Here is a 25,403-nt window from a genome sequence, read left to right as displayed (position 1 = left end):
CAGATTATCTATTTTTTCACTTGTATCTATTTTGTTTATTGACTTGAACTTGCTGGTTTTACTGCTGTTGGAATCTCATAGCATTAGGTTGCAAAGGCTGCATAGGTTGCAAAGGCTGATCCATCCTTCAATACATAGTTATAAATTCTGCTGTGCTGTTTGGAAAGGAAATTGCTGATTTCCTGGTATGATGGAGAAGGACCTCTGATACAGACAATAGGAACAAATGGTAAAGGACAAATGACAAGAACATTTGCTGTCATAATAACTTGCACAGTGTGGTTATGGTTTATGTAACTGGGCATCTCAGAGTTGGGTCTGAAGGACAAAGGAATGTTTCTGTCTCACAGTGGCGTGTGCTCAGAGATGCTGGCCAACACAGACTAACTGCTGTTTCGTGAAATACACATTTATTTTTAACAGGCAACTTTGAAAAGAAAACCACTGAACTAAATAATCCATCAATGTAAGCAATTAAAAATGTAGGCATATGTAGGATTAGACTGGACTGAAGCTGTGTGCAGTCTGCCTGTTACCTGAGTTTTAAAGGAAAGTAACTTGCTGAAGAGAAGATACACATTTTTGCAAAAAGGGACACACATGCTTACTCCACTTGCTGACCCATTCTAGTATTAAAGGGCATAATCCATCCTGAGGGATGTGTTATGTAAAGATTGAATTATGAACTTGGGGTGGACATGGTACCAGTGTGGAGCTGTCACTGGGAATTGATGGGCTCTCCTCAGCCACGGTTGTACGAGACTTAGAAATAGCAAGGTCAGCAAATTATCTCTCCTGCACGATTCTAAGGAGAAGGAAAAGGAGCCTTTATAGAAACACCTTAGAAGTACTTCTGACATTTCACCAACCCCAGTACATTAATCCTTAGTATTTCTGTGTGGCAGATTTATGTTACCAGTGGAAAAAACAAAGATGTAGGGAGATTGAAGCCCGAATTCAAAAAGACTTTGGGGTAATTAGGTCCATGTTGACTGATGCACTTGAATGAGTGTTCCCATGGGACATTTTCTGTGATTTTAAATTGTATGTAGAGCTACAACACATGACCCTGTCCAGAGATTAAAGCTGCTGAGTTATTTTTTCTCTGCTTTATTAACTGTCTTACATACTGAACTACCCATCCTTCATGTAAACAGGCAGTTGATATCAGTAATATTCACGGACATTTTCACTGGTGCTGAGGATCACCCAGCTAATCAGGCTGTGAGACAGCAAGGATGCATGGAGAAATTTTAGTGTTCTGCCTGTACTATCGCCATTTTGCATGTTCTGAAGGTACATGCTACCTCCTTCCAGTCCCTAAGTGATAATTTACAGAGAACTCAGTGGTGGAAAAATCTCTTTAAATTTGAAGAACTAACCATTTAAAAATCATTCCCTGAAGCTTAGTAGTTTCACAAACAAACAAATTAACCTCCTATAAACACCTACAGGAGACACACCCAAACTCCTTAATTAGAAAAGATGCCTCTATGCATTCAAAATCTGTTCTTTGTTTTCCTGTCAGGCCTCATTTCCACAAGGGACCTCTTTTCTAAGGCCAGCAGGACTGCTGTGATACAGGAGATAAATATATGACAATGGATGTGAAGTGGCAGAGCCCTGTCTTGACATTGACACAGATAATTGCATTATTGGGGAGTTAGTGTTCAGGTTGACTGTTTCTTGGGAGAGATGTCATATGACATTTTTGTGGTGGGAATAATAAGTATCCCCTGGCAACATTTACATTTGCCATTTTAACCCTTTCAATTAATGTTTCTAATTCCTTTTGGCACTATTTTCAGAAGCTCCGGGGTAGATGTTTTAGGAAAGAGATTCTGTATATGTTGCACTGTATGCCACCTGGTCACCTTGGTAGAGATCATTGGCAGATGGGGTCCTTCAAGTCATTGCTGTTTGTAGCAAGAAAACCAGTTCTATTCACATATGTTTGTGAAGGGTGCCAAAATTTAACCTTCTCTCTAGATTCTCTTCAGAGTACTTAAACACTTAATCCAGTGGTTTAAATGGAAATCTGGTATTCCTATATGAGAGGAAAAAAAAGATTTTTTTTTAGCTATGAAACTTGCATCCTTTGCATCTAATATGCACAGAAGTGCAGATATAAATGTTTGATGTTGTGAGTAATGGCATTAATTAAGGCACAGTGTTGTGCACCAGTAATTACAGATGTTAATTGTAAAGGAAAACTGGATTGTGACTTTGGGTGCCCTCATTAGGAGGGGACAGTGTGTAAGTAGTCCTGAGAGGCTTTGTTAATTGGAGAAAACTTGTTTCTTAGCATCTTCCTTGCCTTTTTCATCAGGAGGTAGTAATTTACTACTACTTATACAAATACCAAATGAAACACTGCTGCTGTAGGTCAGCGCTGCTGTTCGGTGAGAGGAGAAGTGAACGTGACTCAGCTTTGTTGGTTCTCTCCAGCCTTTCCCTACCTTTTGCTTTGTTCTGCTTCACTTCTGCTTTCCTGGATTTGGGTTGGGGAGTCCATGTGGGAGTGTGGGTGTGCATCCCTGGATGCTCCATCAGAGACTCCCTTGCAGGGCCTAATGCTCACAGGGGGCTGCTCCTCAGGGATGAAGTATACCTCTGGCCACTTTCCATGCTGCCTTGGGCATACAGCCATAGGTGCACACAGAGGCACCTGTGATTCTGGACAAATACATTGGGTGCAGTTACCTTGCAACCAGGAGGCCTTTGCACTTCAGCAAACTTGTATAACTCTTCTGTTTTTGAAAGGAAAGTAACCACAGGCTCTCTGGAACTCTCTGCGTGCAGCTAATTATTTTGAGAGTGAAACGGCACCTTTGAGGCATGTCCATGAAATACATAATTAAAGTGTCTTGTGTTTTATCATACCATTGGACAGCTAATTGAAAATCATCTTGTGTCTCCATAATGAGTCAAATAATAAATGCATTTGTGTGCCCATGGAATGACCTATCCCATGGTCTTTTCCCCCCTTTAATTGCTATCATGCCAACTGGCAGAAGAGGGCCACATGCTAGGCTGTCCTTGATCAGCAAATCCAGCAGACACAGACCTACTGTTTGGGATCCCATGAGTTCAAATGAATGAGGCTCTGAAGGATGGGACTGCTGCTTCCAGCAATTAATGTACAGATGTGTAAGTCAGGCAGAATATTTGGGGTTTCCTGCTGTCCAGGAAGTGAGTGGTTAGCACAGCACCTGCCTGGTCTTAAGAAATGGGCAGAGCACATTTATTTATGGTGAGGAATGAGATGAATGGTTGTGGGCTGTGTCTGCCCATAGGATGATGCCATTCAAGACCCTCTGTGATGCCCAGTTGGCTCTGATACAGCAGAGGGTCCCTGCAGAGCAGCTGCTATTTCAGGAAGGGAAGGTCTGGGGATTAATAAAGTCCAGGTACCATCCTGAACTCTTGCAAGCAGTGAATTGTCCTCAGCTGGTCTCCTGGGAATCTGGTGGCTCAACAAGTATTAATGGCAAGGAGTACATCCCTCTTAGTCACATCCCTTTTGTGTTTTTTAATCTTTCAGTATCTATCCTGCCCTCTGTGGTAGGGGAAGTGCTGTGCTATGTTTTATCACCATGCCATGAACATATTTCTTAGAAGGTAAGAACACAGGAAGAGTTCCTTTGCCCTCCTCTCCACCATATGTTGTACATTTGTGAAAGACAGACATACCCTGATTGTTAAAATAATTGGTTTGCTTATCTTTCTTCCTGTGTTTTATAGATATAGGGAAAGACAAGATTTACTGTATTATGCCATACAATTATTTGTGGGATCTAAGGTTGCTTGAGAAGAAAATCAATTTGATAAACATAAATGAGGTGAATTCTAGGCTGGTCCTAGCCTGTGAAATGCACTGATGGCAATAGCCATAGCAGGGAGGGCTCTGGGATGTCACTTCTTAGAAGATTCAGGGCTGGACCAGTGCTCAGCTACCGTGATTCTTATGGTCTTATTTTTACAATGATGACTTGCATAATCTCCTTCTCGTCACAGCAAGAGCAGCCTTTGAGCTTACAGGGTCATTCATTTGGCAGTAGAATTGCCTGGGAAGAACTAGTTATTTCAGGTTAGCATTTACACATATGTATGTTCATGAATATGCCCTTTCTGTGAAATAAATAATTTTTCTCAGCCTACAGTCATGTAACCAATCACAGCTTTCCTCTGTAGCTCTTGTACTTTCTGGCATCTCAAAAAATGTCATGGTGCATTAGTGCTAGGGAGACAAAGACAAGTAAGGAAGTCTGCTGATGCTGCTTTTTACATTTAAAATCATGCAACATATCCAGGGGTTTAGGATGCATTTTCTCAGGAGGTTCTTATGACCCGAGTTCCCTGCTGTTTATATTTTGCAGTCACAGTCTTCCAATTACATTGCCACAGTTTTGGGAAAGGTTATAGTTGCTTCAGCTAGCTTCAAACCTCGCACTGCAAAATTATATTCTGCTGCTGCTAGTGCTTGACAAAGGTCTGGCTTCCAAACAAAGGCAAGAGGAAAGAATAAAGCAGCAGACCCTGCAAGAGATAGAATATTGTCTGTGTGATTAAAGCTCTTCTAGGGTACTGTCTGTAATGGGAAAGAAAAGGCGTGATCTCCACTGATCTGCATTTTAAACAGTGTTGAGGATTAGCAGAGGGGCAGCAGATGCACCTATTGAGCTGCAGGGGAAGGGATTCAGAGCTGTGTTGTGCAGATGGAGATTATTGTCCTGTACCTCCCAGCCCGGCCGCGCTCCTTGTCCCGGGCTCAGCACCGGAGGCAGCGGGAGCCTGCCCCACGCCAGGGGACACAGACTGGGCTCTGGCAGCCCTGCTGCTGCTGGGGACATCATGGCACCCGGGTTTGTAACACCCTAACACAGCCCGCTGAACCCTCTCCACTAAAACAGCTTGGTCTGTCGGTGCTGCCTGTCATGCTGCTGCAGATCCATCCTTTTCCTACAGCAGAGCGAGTGAAATGCTTGCACAGAGGAAAGAGATTTCCCTTCCTTTTTTTTTTCCTGTTCTTTCCTTTCTTCCCGGAATCAGCATCCTTTCTCCTATCTAAAATACAGTGTTGTGATCTTGTTATTGCTGTTTTCGTTAAATGGATCATAAATTTGAAAGCTCTCTCACCAAATTTATATATTCACATATAACACAGAAAGCACCCCATTTTTGCTCTCAGATTTTTTGCTCTAAGTCAGGAACAGACCTTGTGGCACAAATGGAATTATTATCCTTTTATACTCTTGTAGCAGGAGGTAGGTATGAGGTTTGTCTGGAATTTTATAAAAATGACAGTCTACTGGCCAATTTTTTATGTTCTAGCATATAATTTGCATTTTAAAATGCGTTCATGGTGGGTTTTTAGCATTTTTGCAGCCTTCTCCCACCAACTTAAGATGTGACACTGGTATGTGCATGGTTTCCAACCCTGCCACAGGGTTTCTGTGTGACCTTCAGCAAGTTTCCCAGTTCCTTAATGCCTTAAGTCTTTACCTTCAAACAGAGAAATAGCAGGTAATTAGATGTACTCTGTGACTGCCTTACCTGTTTGGATCATAACCATCTACCCCAAGGCAGGGCCAAGCACCTATTCCATGTGAATGCATTATGTTTATTACACTGGAGTCCCAGTCTTGAGTTGAGTCTTCCAATATAAACAGCAGTAACAATTCCATGGGGCTCTTGTTCACCTATTTCTGTGTTATGTTGCATATTTTTCTCTTTAAAAATAATCTTCTCTGTAGTCCTGAAATATGTTCATGAGGCCTGAGAAAAAACACTGGAGAAAATATTTTATGCTACATCCTATCCTTACTTGTGTCATAAAGCTGGGCTTTTCCAAAGGCAGCCAGGATATTACCCCATGCTTTGTCTCAGATGTGGGCAGGAGAGAGAGGGCAGATTCCTCTATATATGCAAACATGACTGTCTTTTTGCTTCTTGGTTAGCATGGATTCTACCTTGTTTGCTTCAGTAGTTCTAGCACTTGGTACAGTTCTCTGGCTTTGTCTTGAAGCTGGAGCCCATCTCAAGTAGTGATGTAATTCCTTATGTTCCCCCATCTTGAAGAGTTCCCACACTCAACAGCAGATGAGGGAAAGTGAATCTCAAACCACAGAGCAAGGCTCTAGGCGCCAGTTAAGTGCAGAAGGGGTGAGGAGGCAAGGCTCTTGTTAAGCCCTGACATGGAGCTTAGCTCACAGCTGTGAGGAGAAATATTATCTGACAAACTGATTTGATAAATTTATGTAATTTATATTTAAATCAAGGCACTTTAAATAGTGGATTTTTATTATGGTTTGAGTCAGCAAGGGCGAAGTCTTGATTTTGTTTATTGATTCCATCCTTATTTTCTCATTTCTACATTTTAGGTATTTTCCAAAGGAAGGTTCATTTTCAAGTTGGTGGCCATCCAGTTATGATGATTTGCAAAATAAATTTAGCATTTCTCTTCTGTGGTTAGGAAGACATTCTTTTCTGCTGCCCATTCATTGAACTTGTAATGTAGTTAATGTGCATTTACTTGCATCCTTTCTTGACATTTTTTTGCTACATTGTAGATTGATGCCTGGCATTTTCTAGTCACTGTAGATGGGCGTATATTCTTTATAGGCCATTTGCATCAATATATATTTGGCCTGAAAGTTGAAATGAAATGAAATTTATTTTAAAATTAAAAATCATTATTTATTATCCAGATGTGCTGATTACATTTAAAAATAAACATAAAGCTAAAAAGATTTTAAAAGAGCTTGTTTTGACCAGGTAGGACAGCATATGAGGCAGATACTATGCAGAGCTCTTTCTGCTTCCCAGGACACATCACTGCCCACCTGACAATTTCTGGGCAAACAGACTCTGTTGTGCTGGATCCTCACTTGGAATGAGAATGAGATGAATCAGACCTTAAAGCCAGGTCTCTGGAGGAGAGAGTCACAGCTTTGGTTATGTGGATTGTTGCTCTTCTTCCACAGTGGCTCTTCCCTGCTGTGTGGGAAGAATTAGAGAGCAGTTTGTATGGATGGGCTTCTTTAGAGGGTATGTAAGCTGAAGGAGCCAGTAGGAAGGTTGGGGTGAGAAGAAGTCTTGTTTCACGCATTCAGACAATAAAAGCAAGAATTTACCTTGCAGTGGCCCATCCACAGCATTGTCTGTAGTCAGAGAAGCAGCGTGTGAAGTTTCCCTTCAGTTATAACTTACCCAATGCTTATAGTACTCCTGAGAATGAACTGTGGTATGGCTGAAGAAAAACAACTGGCTCATTCACATCTTTCCTTATGTTGTTCTCACTTTCCTTTTGTTGTACAGGTTCTGGTTTCATTTTCTTTGGGTTGTCTTGTACTAACTAGAAAACCCTAGGGGACAGTTTCTCTTTTAGGATAAAACATGTAGAAAACATAAAGAATTACTTGAAGTAATTTAGATAATATTCTTTAAAATTGCTGCAAAGAAGCATTGTTTTTCCATTAAATATCCTTAAAATGCTCTGAAAGTGTTCTTTGCTCACTAATATCTATGGACTCTCAATGGAAGAAAGCCACTGAATGAACCAAATTCAATACACTGTATTTTTGACACCAAAGCCAGTAGGAATGTCTGATGGACCAGGTGGTTGTGCTGCCATCCAGAGGTACTTAGGCTTGAGAACAGAGCAGCAGGACTGTCACAGGAATGCAGAGTGCTGTTATTCCTTGGGAAGGAATAACCAATGGATCTGTACACACAGGGGACCAGCCAGCTGGAAGGCAGATCTGCACAGAAGGACCTCAAGGTCCTGGTTGTCACCAAGCTGACCATGAGCCAGCCAGGCACTGGTGTACCAAGGGTAGGAAACTATCCTGGGCTGCAGAATCAGCTGAATTGAGGGAAGTGACCCCTTTCCTCTGCCCAAGCTCACAACTGGAGAACTGCATCCAGTTCTGGGCCTCCACAAGTCCAGGGAACATGGACTTAGTGAATCCAGGATAGGGCCACAAACATGGAGAAACTGAGGCTTCTTCTGGAAGATTAGAGGTGAATGATTTGGTTTGTTGGAAAAGCATCTCATCATTGTGTATAAATGCTTCTTGTGAGGGAATGTAGAGGGATCTGATTCATCTCAGTGGTGGCCAGTGATAGGAAGGATGAGAGACAACGGGCACAAATGAGAACAGAATTTATCTAAACACAATAAACACTTTATTTACTGTGAGGGTGGTTAAACAACAGAACAGGAATCCATGGAGGTTATGTAGTCTTTATCTCTGGAGATGCCCTAAATCAAACTGGGTCTTGGGCAACATGCTCTAGCTGTCCCTGCTTGAGTAGGGGCTTTGACTTGATCATCTCTAGAGGTCCCTCACAGCATAATTCTGTGATACTGTAACTAACAGCAAATTCTAGATTTTTTTTTTTTTCCTCCTCAGCAGCAAATTATGGACTGCTGGCACAAATCAAAGCAGCATGCTTAGAGAAGGCCTCATTTGTTTCTTTACCTCTGTTGCTGAATACCTGGACATCTCCTGCCCTGATTTTCTTTATGCAGTTTCCAGTGCACTGCCACCAAGTGCAGTCTGGATGTTCCTGCTCTCGTATTCCTTCACCTGGTTGCCTCTGTGGTTTCAGAGGGCACCTTCTCTGCTCATTTCAGCATTAGGTACTGTTTACAGCAACACTCACATGCAGCTGAAGAGGAGGATTTTCAGAAGAGTACACTGCAAAGAGAGACAGATTTTTAAAATAACCTTTATTTAGGATTCTTCATGTAGTTATTAGTGGGATTTACAGTTGATGCTCTGGAATGAGGGATTCTCTATTGTATTTAACAACTTGTAATCACACAAAAGCCACAGATTTTCCTTAATTCCCTTTAATGTGACCTGAGGGGAGCACCTCTGCTCCTTCTCAGAAGGGAGGTTAACTTCTCTCTCTAAGAAGTAAGCTTTTCTTTCTGTGTTTCTCTATCTCCTGGAGCTTGCAGGGGCTTGTATCCTGTGAAATAGAAGGGAAGAGTTAAAGTCTTGTATATCCAAGTTAAAATGGTCCTTCAGGAAACTCAGACGAGGTCATTCTGCAGCAAAACTTGTGGGGCTGTGTCTGCTGCACCCTCTGCTGTTGGTAGGGCTCACAGTACCCACATGCCTTCCTGCACTCCTGTTTCTAATGTGTGTGGCCAGTCTGCTTGTGCAGGAAGCCTCACTGACCTGGCTGGAGCTCAGGAAGCAGATTCTGTGCATATGGCAGGGCTGTTCCACCATTTTGTGACATTTCACAGGTCACTGCAGCTCACAGTGTTTCCCAAACTGGTTTTGTTTGTCCATCTGACCAAGCCAGGCTCACTGCTTTGTGGACTGAGGTACCAGAATTAGGCTGTCCAAGTCTGAAGACTGAGGCTTTTCTGTATTCAGCCTTTGAAAGTTCTTGATTCTCTTCTAAAAGTCTATTTACATTCTGGCTGAGAGGGTGTTTTTAAATTATCACCCTAGTAAAATTTGGACTGCAACCTCTGACTCTTGGTTATAAGCACAGAGGGTCACACTTGGATAGTGTTGCTGTGATACCTGTCCTGCCAGGTCTATAAGCTGTTTCAGCTGCTGATTTTTGTGTTCAGGGAGAAACCCTTCATATCCAACTCCGGGCAACTTGGCCATGGCCTGAGCGTGCAGGTGGCCTGACCCTGCAGTACAGTAAAGAATATCATAGCAGTTTCTAGTTGCTTAGGAGCTCATAATAAATACAAAACCAAAGAACTGAAGTGCATGTAATGTTCATAAGGACAAAAGAGTATTTTCTGTGCCCTGTACAGGCAGTATCCCTTAAGGCCAGAGGCTTTTCAGGAAGTGATACATGATTTGTCTAATGCCATTATTGCTGGGCAGTATTGTGTTATTTTAGCACGTTCATCCCCTGTGTATGCTGGGACACTGAACAGGCACAGCACTCTCAATTATTTCTGAGCTGCCTTCTCTTCTGAGCGTGAGTGACTCTGAGTCAACACTGAGCTCCTCTGTGGCCACTGTTTGTAGCCTGTGCTGTGTTGTGTCACCTCCTTGGAGAGGCTGGCAGGGCTGCTGTGCCTGTTCTCGGTCACAGGGAGCTGGGAACAATTCCAGGGAAGCCAATGGGGTCGCAGTAACGTGCACGTGGGGAAAACTGGGTCCTCACGTGGGAGTGTTGTTTTTGAGGGATGATATTTTAACTTTTGCTCAGGTTTGTAGCCTGTAGGGACAAGCTGCTTATTGTTTGTTTGCTTATTTCTATGTACTTGTCCAGGCTTAAGAATTGTCCTTCTTCTTACAGTGAATCTTCTGATTGAACCTCCTGAAGGCTTCTAATGCTTTGTGATAAATGTGTGGGGCCAAGAAATAAAATCATTAATACAATAGAAAGCAATCAGAGAAAAAAGCACAGGGCGTGAGACTCTAGATTGACTTCTAGAAAGTTCATCTGCTCTTTTCTTTATTATTACTAACACCATTATTATTACAAACACTACTTCAAGGCTCTGGCCTTGAAGTAGTGTTTGTAGGAAGTCTAATTTAAGCATTTTATTCTGATACTAAGAAAATACCAGTGTGATTAAAAGCAGAACTCTTTCCTGTGTAGGGAGGTGGTGCAGTAAAAGTTTATGAAGATTAAACAGTAACTGTGCCTGCAGATTTGTTCTACCTGAGTGATAGTTAACACATTCAGGGAGTTGTACAGTTTGGTAACCCTTGAGAACAGCTGGTTCTGGAATAAAGTCTTCTACAGCCAAACCTGTAGCACTTCAGTGTCATTGTCTGCAGCAACACCTATTAGAATAAGCCAGGTTTTTACAGCTCTAAGCTGCTGCTGAAGAAACTGATCTGAAATTTCCTGAAACAGATGAGCCTTTGCATTGACTTCAGAAGGCTTTAGATCAGACCCATGGAATCATTCCAGGAGAGAAAAATTCACTGTGAGATCTTCCAGAAGCCCAGGCTGGAGTTGTTGCATAGAAATCCTGGAGGAGAAGTATGACACAAAGAGGTGTTTTGACAGCATAGGTCTCATCCTTTTATAATCACTGGCTCCTGCCTGAGTTTGAAATTGATGTCATATTTCAGGACATACTTAGCTTCAGACCCTGTGGTATGAATTCCATGTGATGAAACTGGGTGTCAGAAGGTGGGCTGTAATGTTCCAGTTTATCTAACCACCTTCCTTTTGCGAGGAAATTAAATTCATTTTATTTTCTTTCTTTTTATTGTGAAAGCACAGCTGATTGTGCTCTGTAGGCATTGCATTGTTTCTCATACCTGAAATTAATGAGGTGCTTGGGCCTTTTTATGTTTTGAATATGATGCCCTGCTTTCCTCTCTTTGTGGGGAACATAGTGAACCAGCTGTAGTGTACTTTGTACTACATGAGCAGACAGCTCCTGTTCTTCTTGGTGTAGGAGTCAATAAATCCTTTCAGCTCCATGCTGTGACCTTAGCCATTATTCTCAAATTAAAGGCAATACTTTTTAAAGTTTGTTCAAATTGGGTTTTTTAAAATATGCCTGTTTCTATTCATTAAAATTATAATAGTCTCATTTTTCTTACATTTTATTTTTCTCTTTTGCTGTGACTTTTCTGATTGTAAATCAGAATTCAGTTTGCAGATGGTCGTTCTCCCCATTGTCCTAAACCAGTGGCTTGGAGTTTCTCACACTCAGTATAATTAAGAAAATGTGCTATTTCCTACACTTCTTACAGTGACCATGTGCTCACAGATCTGGACTGGCCGTGGCATCTGTTGTCTTTTACACAGGAGAAAGGAGATAATATGGTACACAGAAGGAAATTGTGCAGCTGGCAGGTGAACTGCAGGACAAATGGCTAAAACTATGGAGGGCATTACTGCTGGAAGCATAAGGAGCTAGATTCAGTGGGGATAGAGGTGTGGGAAGGAATTGCAGATGTCAGGACACTGGAGGAGAGTGGAAGTGAAGTAGGATGTCCATAGATGTGATGAGTTGGGACTGGAGGAGGATACAGAGTTTTGTGGTGGATAATGAAATGAAATTCAGAGTGTGGAACTGCAAGTGGTCAGCCCCTGTTAGTTCCACAAGATACAGAGCAATTTGTCCTTGGAACAATACCAGTGTCTGTAGAATAACATATGCTGTGGCTGTCCAATGCATCTCTCCTCTGCCTGTGTATGGGCCATAGCCCACTGCTACCAACAAGCCCTTCTGGAATTCCTGGGGGCTGCCTGAGCTTGTGGCTTGCTGTTTGGCCCCTTGTCCAAGGCATGGGTGCAAGTGTGGTTAATCCAATCACTTCTTGAGCCCTTACTGAAGGGCAGCATATCAGCACTCAGTGAAAATCCTGTTAGGAATCTGTCAGGGGGTGATTAAGAGATGTCAGGGGGCAGAGTAAGCTGTATCAGCACTGAGCTGGGTAGATGAAGTGTTCTGTGGTGAGCCTAATCTTGTGAAGAGCATGACCTCTGTCTGCTCTATAAAGGTTTGCCATGGTAACCCCCCCTTTTAATTACATTTTTAATATACATATAACCTAGCTGAAACAGTCTTGACTGATGGGAGGGTCAAAAGGCTGTGAGGACTTCTTGATGGAACATGGAAAGGTGTGGTAAAGAAGGGGAGATGTAAGAAATTAGCATAGAAAATGGGATTAGCATCAGCTAAAAGTACATGTGAAGAGCAGTTTATCTGCTGTTTCCCCTCCTCCTTCCTCACCCTGTCTTTCTCTGATGCTCACTGTTCCCTCCTTATTAGTGCATCAGTGCTTCTCAATAGATCACTGGACCAAGTGGGGATGTTGTGGCTCATTACCCAGATGTTACCTAATTACAGCAACACGTTTTCCAAAAGATACCATGGGCAGGATAGACAGACTTCTGCTGGCTTCCTGCTATACCTGAAAATGGCTGTCTTTGGCCATCTCCTGACAAAGGATTAATGAAGTCTGAAGGGGAACATGGCTCTCATCATTCCTCAAGAGGAGCTTTACAAGGAGATGTACAGCTCCTGGAAAGAGGAAAAAAACGGCTTCTGACTAGGGAAGTTGTGAGTGAAAGCAGAGTTTTCCCAATACCCATCCAGACATATAAGAAGAGTTGGGCTTTTTTTCCTAGTGTATCAGTGGAAAGATCTGTTGTATTTTAATTTGTCTTTCGAATCTGAAACCAGTGAAACCACTCTTCTCCTTCCCTGTGTGCAGGGATGGGGGTGCTGCCCTGACACTTCCAGATGGCCACATTGGAGGCTGAAGTCTGCACTTGCAGCAAAGCTTAGTCTCCCAAGTGTTCTTATACAGGAACAAAGACTTGAACTCAACCCATAGACATCACAAGCTGCTGATAGATCCCAGAGGACTTCAGGAGTTTGTTAGAGTTTGTCTGATGAAGTATTTTGCAAAAGCAGTATTAATATGCCCATGAAGGTTTGTGTCCTGGTTCCCTGAGGGGGCTTCTTTAGTTATGCGGGTGTGTCTGGTGAGAAGGGAAAGAGGGCACATCAAAAGGGCTCAACACTCACATTCTTTGCTATATTCAGGGGCCATAAAGGTTTTCTGAGAAGTATTGATTTATGAAATATTGCAAGAAAGAGACCAAGATAGAAATTGATAGAGGTGATGTTGGTTCTGTGTGTTTTGATCCTGCTGAGCTTGGAGGATGATCCTGCCATAATCTCTGAGGCATCCAGTGTAAAAACTGCTCCTGCTGAGCTGCTCTGGGTGTGTGTATATATATATCTGTACGTGTTTGTGCCTCTTGTTCCCTAATATCAGGCATGTGGATCCAGTCACATCTGAGCTGGTGCGTTGTTCTTGCCAATCTCTGAGCTTAGGAGTGTGTCCCTCTGGCTGGCCAAGCCAGCAGACATTTGACAGTGCTCGTAGCTCAGGACAGTAAATCTGGGCTGTGGCAAGTTAGTGTGCAGCTCTCCTGAGCTCTGAGCTGAAGCATGTGCATCTCAGCACTGATGAACCTCTTCTTCCATGCTCGTGCTGAGCGTTTGAACTCTGGCTTTAGTCCTACCATAATTACAGTTTGTGCAGTTTAAAAACAATTAATGCATGAGCTCTCAGAACAGCCTTTTAGCACTAAGCTATCTCTGTAGAAGCGTCCACAGTCAAAATATTTCATTACCAGCCTGGGTAGCTCTGTCCTCATCCTTTTAGATTTCTAGATTTCTCCTATACTTCCTTTTCCCATTATGCAATTATAAATTGATACCATGTAATTTGTGTGTCATTTGATGTAAGTCTCTGTTTATTTAAAATGCAATAATTAGAGATAACCATTGCTATAGAAAAATAAACATCTCTTCAATGAAAGGACTGAGTAATTAAGGGCAATTATTGGTTTCTGTAAGTAGGATGCTCAGTAACAAAGTTCTTTCCAGTGCAACTAAGAGTAGTATAAGATGTGCATCATTAGAGACCAGAAATCTGTGCTCTAAAAGAATTGGGATGTGAAACAGAAGCTAATAATAAGAAATTATCTAGAGGTTTCTTTCCAGATTGTATTTAGAATGCAGTTTTCCTGATTGTAATATGTAAAACTTGGATAGGATTTATATCCCTTTCCAACATTCTTTGTAAGGATTAATCAGTTAATCCTTCTACAGCCCTGGCAAGGTAAGTGAGTGAGTGTTATTATCCTTATTTTACAGCAATGGAAATCATGTTGCTGTGGGCCAGATTTTAATCCATTTTCCACTGTTGCAGATCTAAAGCAACTTCACTGCAGTCAGCAGAGTTAGACACTGTAACTGAACTGATTTAACCCTAATTGAAACTGCAGTGTTTGTGAAGATAACTGTGGAGAATAAAGAGGAGGGATATTACATTTTAGGCTTGTCCTCCACCCCACATGCATTGATGCTTTTGTTTGCTCTAAGGGTTGATTTTCTGGACTGGCAACCTTGGGGTTTGCAGGTGTTGCAAATGTTAGTGCATGTAGTTTTCAGGAATGAACATCCATAAATTCTTTTAAGATTTACAACAGCAGCCTCCAATTTCTGGGGATAAAAAATTGAATTATTTATATATAAAGAGCATATATACAAAGTTCATGTGCAGCAATACTATATACACATCAAGCTTTTTGAAAAACAGTGTACTGGAGTTTGTCAGCCTAGAACTTTTGTTCCTTTTCTAATCCAGATAGTTTGTTGCCAGTACTTGAGCCCTGAAGTAAACCACAAATGTTTGTGTTTTGCAGTGCCTAGATTAACATTTGCAGAGTGTTCATTGACTTGAATTAATTGGCAATTAGCTAACTCCAGTTAAAAGAGGAGTGATATTTCTCTCTAGACATCCCTTTAATTGCTCATCCAGCCAAAATAGACACTTCTGGCCAGGCCAGGGCTTTCTGCTCAGATTTTTTAAGGTTTTTGACAATGTGCTCTGAAGTGAAGAGCAAGCAACATGTGTGTGCAGATGATCTTCTGAAATCAGTGTCGAGTTTTCCTACTACAGCAATTTACTTTAGGTTGGTTTTATTTTAAAAGAAAGCAACAGACTTCTGTTTACCAATGGGAAAAATACTATGTGTTAAATATAGCAAATCTACCTTTATTTCTTTGAGTAGTTATTTGCCTCATGGTTAAAAATCAGGATAACAAGTTACTTGTGTTTAGCATTTCTTAAAGACTTGGAACATCACTGACAATGAATATACCGTAAGTGCTGTATTTAAACAACAGTGGTGTTTCATTATTTACTACTGTCTCTTTCTGGCTCAAAATGATAATTTGTTTCAGATTGGTGTCTTTGGCAGACTTCAGGTTTGGATAGTACTGAAAACATTCTTTCTTGTTCCTAGAATGTTTCTTTCTCCAAAGAAGAGCTGTAATAACAGGATCCTTAGAAAGATGTACTATTTACACAACTGTAAAGTGCATATCAAATAGCACTAGCTCCAAGCTCTTAATGCTTTATTCAGTTTCTGTTAGAGAAAAATTGCTACACAAAATACAAGGCAAAAGTAAATTGAGTCTCTTCTGAAATCTTGTCCTTGGCTGAAAAGTCCTGAAGGTGATTACCAGATACAATGTTGGCCACTTGCTGTGGTCATGGATTCACAGTGAATATATTGTCTCAGCTGGAGGGAAGCTTTCCTTTCTCCATCCCGACAGAACATTCTTCTTGGGTAAAAGAAGAATCTTCTCTCTGTACTGCTTCAGGATGGGCTTCCACCTTCCCATCTGATCTAAATCTGTCCCTTGCTCATCACATAAGCTCCTGTCCTTTTCAAAAACTATCTGTATATCTGTAAGCATCCACAGAGTGGGAATTTGCAAGGAAAAAAATGCTCAGGCATGATTTTTTAGCAGGTCACTGCTGCATTGGGCTGTGTCAGACCTGCACACTTCCCTTTGCTCTTCTTCCTTCAGTGGCATCTTTGTGTCATCTGGGGTTTCTCATGGTTGTTGGTTTCCAAACTGTGGCTTTTAATTCTGATGAAAAGACAGTGTTAACTTACACAATCCCTTGCTTTCCAGTCTGTTCATGTTTTTTCCTTTACTCCCCAGCCTGCAATTATAGGTCTGGTTCTGATGCAGTTCAGTGGCTAAGATCAAAAGCAGCCCAATGTTTGCAGTTCATTGGATGCAACAACTGATTTTAAAGCCCCAGGATGTCAGTGTCCAGAGACCCCAGGAATGACCCATAGATGGAGATCTGAGGTGTGCCTGAAGCAGTGAGTGTGTGACAGCTGTGTGGGTGGTGAGGGAAACTTCAAGCAGTTGATTGCCACAGCATCTTATATTTTCTGTCAGGACAGACCAGAGTTAACTTTAGCAGTCAGAAAGGTTACTTGCCTGCATTTGAGGGGTTAATTACTCATGAAGCAGACAAGTTCAAGATCTGATTGTTGCCTGGCAGACTTGCTGTAAGCCAAGCCAGTGCAAAATATCCTTGCAGCAGCTGTGTTTGTTTCCTTTGCAGAAGACACACGTACCTGTGCTGTCCTGACTGTGTAGATAAGCTTTACAAATAAGTACCTAACTTATTGACACCCCTGTATTTGGAGGGGGATTTATATAGTTTTGAAGTGCTCATTAACAGCTGCATATACAGAAGAGGAAAAAAATGGAAGATGCACCACCTCTTCCACAAGTCTGTAAGCACACTTTGGGCAGTTGTTTCCAAGCAGAATTTCTGCCATTTCCATTATTTCAGTTGCAGCCTAGGAATTTATTCACATAGTTGCTTTTCTCTAAGCTCTGTTATTATGTAGAAAAATAATACATCTTGAATGGTTTGTGTTCTCTGTGTCAGTGAAAGGGCTCCTTAAGAATAAGAAGCCCACAGGATCTCAATTCCACATTTGAGATATTTCATCTCAATTGTGTAGTTCCACAATTGACTGAAATTACAGGACAGAAACAGAAGTCCTGAGGACAGACCCTTCCTGCCTCAGCTCAATGAGGCTTTCTTCGTAGTAGCAGGAGAGTGTTATCCTATAGATGGACTTACTAAGAGGGATTTTTTTTCCTTTTTTCTTTTTCTGCTTAGGCTGACATGCAAATGTCAAAAGGAGGTGGCCAGGAGAGAAGGGAGAAAGCGAGGCATAGCGACATGTTTTATTTTTTATCCTAAAATTACATTCAGTGAATTTAGTACAGTGACAAGTGCTGTCTTGGGCTGTTCAGAGGGTTGTCTAAAATTTCTATCTCCACAAAACAGACAGCAATGACAGTGCATTTCTTTTTTTTATTTTTAAAATGCAAATCAGGAGAAGAGGAAAGACGCATTAAATCTCACATATGTTTTCTCATTCTATCCTTTGATACCATAGCAGAAATCAAGAATGACTTCTTGAGGTCAATGAAATTAATTCAATATAAAATCAGTGTAATTCAGTAACAGTTTTATTTTTGCAAAGTGTTTGCTGTCTTCTCACAGTTGGTTAACTTTTTATTGGAGTAAACAGAATAGTTAATATTAAATTTTTGAGTTTCTGTGCTAGGTTAATAGCTACAAGGACAGAGGACATTGTGAAGATACCATATGCAGCATGACTGTGTCCCAGAAGTTCATGGTTAAACCCTTCTAGGGCTCAATGACAGGGTGCTTCAGAGAGGACAAAAGAAAAATAGTTTAGAAATCGGCCACATTCGGTCAGATGTCTTGATTTGGGAGCAACAAGATATGAAATCAAACCCTGAAGTGTGAGATATAAGAAGTCTGGTGTATCACTAGTGGAGAATCAGTTAGAGAGCAGTTGTTTCTCACCCTTATTGACCTCTGAAAATAACTGGTACAGTGCAACACTGCCATAGATCTTGGGAGTCTAGATATAAAGGACTGATTTAGAAGTTCTACTGAGATTTAAAAGTGTAACTAAGAGCAATGTAGAAAGTGCTGTCATTGTGCTGCAAGAGTGATGTAAGGTTGTGGTTTGTCCTAGAAGCAGGAAGGAAGCAATCAGCACAGGTAGGAACAGTGCATGCTTTCAACAGGGTGGTGCTAAGTAGCCTCTATCTAAACACACAACAAAGCCAAAGGGAAGAAGCATAAGTAAGGCTGCAGTTGCTCTGAACAGTGAACACAGAGCCAGAAGTGCTTTGGTTAACATTACAACTTGAATAGAAAAAATGCAGACAGAAGAGTGGGTGTGGTTGGACATCACAGCATCTTGCCCCAGCTCTGGCTCTCGGCTGCTTCAGGCAGAGGACACACTATTGCTGTACACAGCTTCAAATGGATTTGTCAGTGCACTGCATTCTTAATTTTTGTGACTTGCTTATGTCGTGGCTGAAAGTGAGGATGTCAGCATTTACCCAGATGGGACTGAGAAATTATGTGGCTAGAAATATCCAGAACGTTGAGCATGCCATAAAAGAGATGTGACTGGAAACAAGTTGGGAGTTTATTTCTCCACATAATAACCAGTGATAAATAATTCCAAATTTACGATTACCTGCTTATAAAAATGATGGACAGGTACTCGCAGAAGATTGCTGAAATCCCTGATGAAACTCTAGTTTACTTAATTGGGCCCAGTTTGTAGTAAGGCAAGAATCTATTTGCCCCTCAGTAAGGCATGTGAAGTCCTGTGTTCAGTGTTTCATTGCTTTATCTGCAATTTGTGTTCAAATTCCAGATAAAACAATGTGTTTGGCTTCATGCTTTGCATTAGGGGATGGGGTTGGCTTCTTAACTGCAACCTAGCCTAGGAGCTGGGAACTAAGTTAGTCTTTTTTCTACTATTTGATGTCATTATTCATAAATGCCCTGAAAAACACAGCAGGTCTCAGTGACACCAGGGAGGTGCCATTTCTTTTTTAGTTCAGTTACAACTGAATTAACCTAAATGGTAATTTGGAATGTCGTGTGTGGAGTGGGATGGTATCCAGCCCATCGGGTGGCGTGCTGTATGTGCATGTTAGACAAGAGTAAAACCTGAAGCAAACAAGATCTCACTTGAATAACCTATGAAGTACAACTTTTCCAGCTACAAATTTTCTTAGTGGCAGTAGAGTTAAGAGCTCAAGGGACCATCTTAAACTCACTTGTGGGAGGTATCTCAATGTACCTTCATGTAAGTCACCAGGCTTAGATGAAAATTTTGCAGAAGATAATGGCTCATATATGTTACTTACCTCTTTCTTTTAAGTCTTGGTGTTCCATATTCTGATGATAGTTCAGATATCCTAATCCTGTCAGGGATATCAACATCCTTTTGCCAATATAATCAGTTAACAGTACTCTGTCTTTTTTGAGGACAAGAATATAGTAAGTAATAACAAACAAGAACTTAAAATTGTAGCAGCATAAGCTGATGTTCCTCCACACCACAATGCATTCATCACAGTACTAACTTTATCCAGCAGGATAAATTAAAACAGTAAGGGAAGCCATAATTTAGTGTCTTTTTATTGTGATCATGGAAACTTTGGAAGGAGTTAGAGAAATGTAGAACCAAACATTTGACCATCTAGTTTTTCTGATTTCCAAGCTTTTGTTGATGTCAGGTGTCAGGAAAAACCCTTAGTCCAGTGCAGTTCAATTGCCAGAACTTCTTCCTGGTAGAACACACTTCGAGTGGTGAGAGCTGGGCTACAGTGCTTCAACAAAACCACAGTTTTAGTGCAGAAACTGCAGGAGCATCAGTGATGTTGGTGACTTCGCTGTCAAATGGTAACAATGTGGGCTGAAGGGTTTCCTTTACTCACAAGACCTTTTCTGGCTAGAGGAAGTACTAATGGGAATTTGTTTGCATATAAGCTGCCAATATCTGGATGGTGCTCTAAAAGGAAAACACTTGACAACTAACCTCAACCTCTAACCAGTTCTTCCTTTCTATTTTGCTTTGTTTCTCCTGCAGGGCTTGTGAAGTTGGGGGTTCACTGTGTCACGTGTCAGAAGGTCGCGATAAAAATTGTCAACAGAGAGAAGCTCAGTGAGTCGGTGCTAATGAAGGTAATTTTCTAATGCAAGATTTAAAAAAAAGATTAAGTTCCTGGCTCTGTGTCTCCTGTTCCATGCAAAATTAATATCTTTAATTATGTATAACAAACATCCCTGTCAGTACTAGGATTATGTGGAGCATAATAACAATAATTTAGTTATGGGGGAGGTGAGGGCAGCTGAAATGAAATGGGAGAGTGCCTGTGCTTTGTGCACAAAATAAAAGTCAGCTGCAGAGATGGTGTTTCTCTGCTGGGGCCAGTGTATGTTGGGCACCTGACTTTCAGCATTACCACAGTGTCATCATGGTACAGTGCAGGCTGAGGTGTACAAATATCAGTATAAAGAGATTTGGTGGATGTTACTTGAATATTCCTACTGCTTGCTCTGCTGCATGAGTTCTCTGCGATGACTGATTTGCCAAGTCCACAACTGCTTAAAGCTGTTGTAATTCAGTTTACAATCCACAGAGCTCTGCCATTGGAAACCCTGTGTTTGTCCCAATGGTCCCAATGGCTGTTAGTGTTCAGAAGAGCTTAGTTTGTTTTTTACCTAGCCTTGTGATTCTCCTCACATGAATGTCATTGATTGATCTTGGAGACCTAAAAATAAAATAAATGTATGCATAGCAGTTTATTCATGTGATTTGGTGACTAGAGAGGCTATATTCAGCTTGATGGGAAGGAACACAACTGCACTGCAATCAACAGAATTCCGTCACACTGTCACCTGCAAATTACGCTAACATGTTTGCATGCAGTGTTGAGCACTTTATTGAGGTGACTTCCCTATATAAGCACACAGAGCTTCTCTAGATAAGCTCATCTCTTTACACTCCTGTTTCCCATATGGACTTCTGTGTCAGCTGTTTCCCAGCACAAGTAAGTATAGCAGCCTTACTCAGAGCAGAAAGAAAATGGAGTGTAATTTGCAGTCAGTGAATGTTACACAAAAAATGTGAGTTCATATTTTTTTCAGACAAAGATTCTGAAAGTTTATACTCAATTGTAACATGTTCAGACTTTACCTTTTTGGAATTTCATTGATGCATTCCCTTTCCTGCAGTACTGTGGATTCAAGCAGACTTCTAATGTAGACCAAAAGTTAGAATGTGAAATAGGTAAGAGAGCTGTGTATAAATGGTAAAATCTGAATGGGACACTAAGCACTGACTATATTCCACAGCAAAATAATAGGAATCTTTTTTTTAAACTTGAGCATTTTATTTGGTGAGAGAAACTGTCTGGTATTTATATAAAACACTTTACTTACCTCGCTGATTTTCAGAGTAGGAGGCAAATCACTTAGCATAGCAAAGCGATCTCTCTGCTTTAGCTGTGTTGCATTACCTCGGTTGTAGTATGAAATCTGAGTAGTGAAATGGTGTGTTAGGCCCTTGTTTACACAGCCACATGCTGGAGCATGCCATGTTTTCTGTAAGATTGTACAGCATCTTTCTCAGGAGGAAATTGCACATTGCATGGTGGTTTTCATTTTCAAACCCTTTGTGAGATTTTTCTCTTTCCAGGATTCTGTTCTCTGTGCTCAGGAGGTTGGAATAACAGATGGGATTGAAGTGGTTTGCCCAGTTCTTACATAAATTCAGTAACCAGATGTCTTTTCAGGAATGCCCTGTGCCTGGTGGTCACAGACAGGCCCTGAGACTTCTATGTGAATTTAGAATACTGATAGCCAGTTTAATCCAGTCTGGCTGGAGGGGAAAAGTGCTGCAGCTTTTGGCAATCCCAGTGTGACCATTGCAAAGCATCCAGCTTGCTGTGTGGAGCCAGCAACCACAGGGAGATAGCCAAAAGTGTGGCCAAGTCATCGTGGTGTGGTGGCATTCCTACTTTGCAAGGCTTCCCACCAGCTTATCAGTTCCAGTGACTTTCTTTGCCAGTGGGCCGTGCAGAGCAGTCCCTGGAGCCAAATGATTCAGGACCACAGCTACTCTTCCAAGCCAGGCCCAGATTGATGGATTTTGCTTTAATGTCTCCTTGGACAGAAAAGCCGGATCTGACAAACGTGCACACCTGCCACATGAAGCTGTAACCGTGCAGTGCTATGGCCATTTATCCTAGAGCATAAGGAGAAAGTCTGCTCACGGTGCTTTCAACATCTAAAGTGACAGGCAGAAGCATATACAGCAGGCTGCTTTCTTTGTCATCATTATTCTGTTTTGACTTGCTTCTTGTAGCCTTCATTTCTCCAGTGTTTTTGCAGTGTTTTATTCTGTATATTCAGGGAACTGTCCCTTCTCTCTGCAGCTGCTCTTCATCTGAGCTGTGCAGAATTGAGAGGCATTTGGTAAAGTGCTTTCTAATCATAACGTTGTAGTATCGATATTTCTGGAGAGAAGAATTTGGAATTGTAGCAGCTGGTCTCAATTAGCAGAACTGCTGCTATGGAGATGATACACGGGCAGGCACAATGCAGCACAGGCTGCAGTAAATGTATCATCCAAGTGCTCGCTGCCCTGTCAGGGGATGGGGCTGCTCCGTGCACACACGGCCTTTTGCTTTGTCATGCCCTGACTGCTAAATGCAGGCTGGGGAGCAGTGTTCCTTCTCCAGCTCCAGCTTGGGCCTGTCTGGGTCCTGGCTTTGGGGCAAAGCTACATATGTAATTTCACAGTTGAGGGAAGAGGTTGGTTCTGTTCTCGCTCCTGCCTTCCCTCAACTGGTGAAAGCTTCACTGGGCTTCTTCAGCAGGAACCCCACTGATGTGGAGACCTGTGTCCCACAGTATTCTGGCTTGCTCTAGCACAAATTGGCAGGAAAGATTTCAGAAAGCAGTGTGCTACAGGAAGTGTCTTGAGATTGAAATATGGTTCATTAACTTCCTTGAATTACATCTGGACCACTGACAGGGAAATTAGGCCCAGAATTCCAGAGTTGTCTATAAAACAGTAACATTTCCTGAACAGCCAGGTTCACTACTGATGGTTGCATTTTCAGTACCAATACAAGCATTTGGAGTTTATGACTTCAGAATATAAAGGTTAAAGCAAATCTTTCCTCTGGTATGGCAAAAGCTCATTTGAAAACACTGAGGTGTCTCATGGGATATACTCAGAAGAGTCCTTTCTCCTCTTTATTATCTCACCAGTTCTCTTCCATTCCAGCCTTCCAAAAGAATAAACAACAACAAAAAACCTACTCATTGGTGATCCATCAGACAAATCATTGTTTGGACAGAAATTGGTAGTAGAAGCAATGGGAGCATAAAGGGTGAAAAATGAGAAGGGGACAGCTGGCCTTGGTCTAATTACTTGAACATGCAGGCATCCTCAGAAAGCCACAGACGTCCCAGGCCTGATGACTGGAGCCCAGAGCTCCATATGTGTGCTTTGTGTCAGTGTGCCTTTTGTTTCTTCTGAGTCCTCCAGTGCTGGCCTTGAAGCAAGGCAGGTATTTCCAGGGTAGGGAAGCGGTCCCACTGCTGTGGAGATGGGAAAAAAAGCAGTCCCACTGCTGTGGAGCTCAGTTGTATCAGGTGGTGATTTTTGGGGAGACTAATGAGCTCTGCATCCAAAAAATTCTGCACACAATTCTGTGTTCTTAACCACAAAAGGTCTTGCAGCGATCACTATTGGATTGCCTGGAATGGTTGAGTGGAAGGATGGGTAGGAGAATCGAGTGTCACTTCCTCTTGGAACTGACAGGATAACTTATGGAAGCATACTTGTAAATAACTGCTGCTTTGCCTGGTCTGTTCATCATCTCTTACTTCTTCCTGAGCTTCTACTTCAATGTTTATTTCTCTGCTATCTCATCCTACTTTAGAGTCTTTCCTTCCCTCTCCATTTTCTTTCAGTTGTCTCTTTTTAAGCCGTTCATTCTTTATTCCCTTCCATTCTGTGACTTCTTCCTTTCTTCTGTTTTCCCTCTTTTGGTACAGAAAGTCATGTAGCAGCTGTCACTGTTTGTTGCAAAAACTGCTGAAATGCACCCTGTCTGGTTAAGATGCCTGTTCTTCAAGGAAAAAAGTTTAGAAATTGGGCACAATTTAGAAAGTATCTGAGAGAGTAAGAAAACAATCAGAGGCTGTGCTTTATAAGACTCAGGGGACTTAGTTTATTAAAGAGAAGGCGAACACATAGCTTAATTGTAGTCTGTACATACTGATAAAGAGGATAGGCATGTGATAACAGGATATTACAATCTTGGGTATAAAAAGCTGATTGGAAACTAAGTTGCAAGCTGTAGGTAGATTACATGTAGAAATACTAGGCCTATTTGACCACTGGATGAAGTTTCTAATTGGAACGAGCCCCCCAAAGCTCTAGTGAGTTTTTCTTCTGAAAGTCAAACTTCATCTTACACTGCAGTGTTTTTTCCTAAAATCCAAGATCCTAAAATCCAAGTTTAACTTCAGATGCTGGACTTGAAGCAGGAGGTGTAGCTGGTTTCCTGATCATGCTATGCATTAGCTGTGATCAGATCAATGCAAAAGCCTCTCTGGCCTGACAATCCATGGAGCTGGGAATTTCAATCACACACTTGAAATCTGTGAGAAGTCCCATATTTCTGTCTGGGGCATAAAGAGATGCACGTGTGCAAGTTGTCTGTAGAAGCAGAAATTTACGTTCCCCCAAATGAATTTAAGAAGGCAATACTTGAGAACAGCAGCTTCTACTTGGAATACCTTATTTTCAAACTTTTGGGTGATATTGGGTGACCTAGCTGTCCTCAACTGCTGACTGCAGGCTGGTCTACAGAAATCATTACCAGAACATCAGAACAGCATCAGGGAGAAGTTAAATCTGAAGCAGAAGTGGACTGAAGTTGGTTCAAGTTCAGCTTTGATCACAACAAGGGCAGTCTCCCTGACACTAACAAAGCCAAACTCACCAACACCAAACCTCAATTCCACCAAATCAATACTTTTTTCTGATGTATTCAATAGTGGCCTAATTGTTCCCCAGCTGCAGTATTTAGGAGTTTTGCTATTGATTGCAGTGGAAATGGTGTTAAGCTGTTGCTGAATCCCACTGAGTACCTCTAGCATTGTGTACAA

General features: G+C 41.6%; 2 protein-coding genes across 7 annotated transcripts in view; both read left to right on the top strand.

Annotated features, from left to right (window-relative positions):
- The window catches only part of BRSK2 (BR serine/threonine kinase 2), a 304,253-nt gene that overhangs the window by 131,635 nt on the left and 147,215 nt on the right, over window positions 1-25,403 (top strand). For all 6 annotated transcript variants that reach the window (XM_059474202.1, XM_059474201.1, XM_059474200.1 and 3 more), the window contains exon 2: window positions 20,302-20,396. In XM_059474202.1, coding sequence (XP_059330185.1) covers window positions 20,302-20,396 — 95 coding nt within the window. The remainder of the gene's footprint in view (window positions 1-20,301; window positions 20,397-25,403) is intronic.
- TNNI2 (troponin I2, fast skeletal type) overlaps window positions 13,363-25,403 on the top strand; it is a 422,570-nt gene continuing 410,529 nt past the window's right edge. Inside the window, exon 1 of the mRNA XM_059474212.1 lies at window positions 13,363-13,368. The gene's annotated coding sequence lies outside the window, so the exon portion shown is untranslated. The remainder of the gene's footprint in view (window positions 13,369-25,403) is intronic.

Source organism: Ammospiza nelsoni, chromosome 6 (genome assembly GCF_027579445.1).
Source record: "Ammospiza nelsoni isolate bAmmNel1 chromosome 6, bAmmNel1.pri, whole genome shotgun sequence".
NCBI lineage: Eukaryota > Metazoa > Chordata > Aves > Passeriformes > Passerellidae > Ammospiza > Ammospiza nelsoni.
Note: the sequence above shows the minus strand (reverse complement) of the source record. Positions and strands in the feature narration are given on the sequence as shown.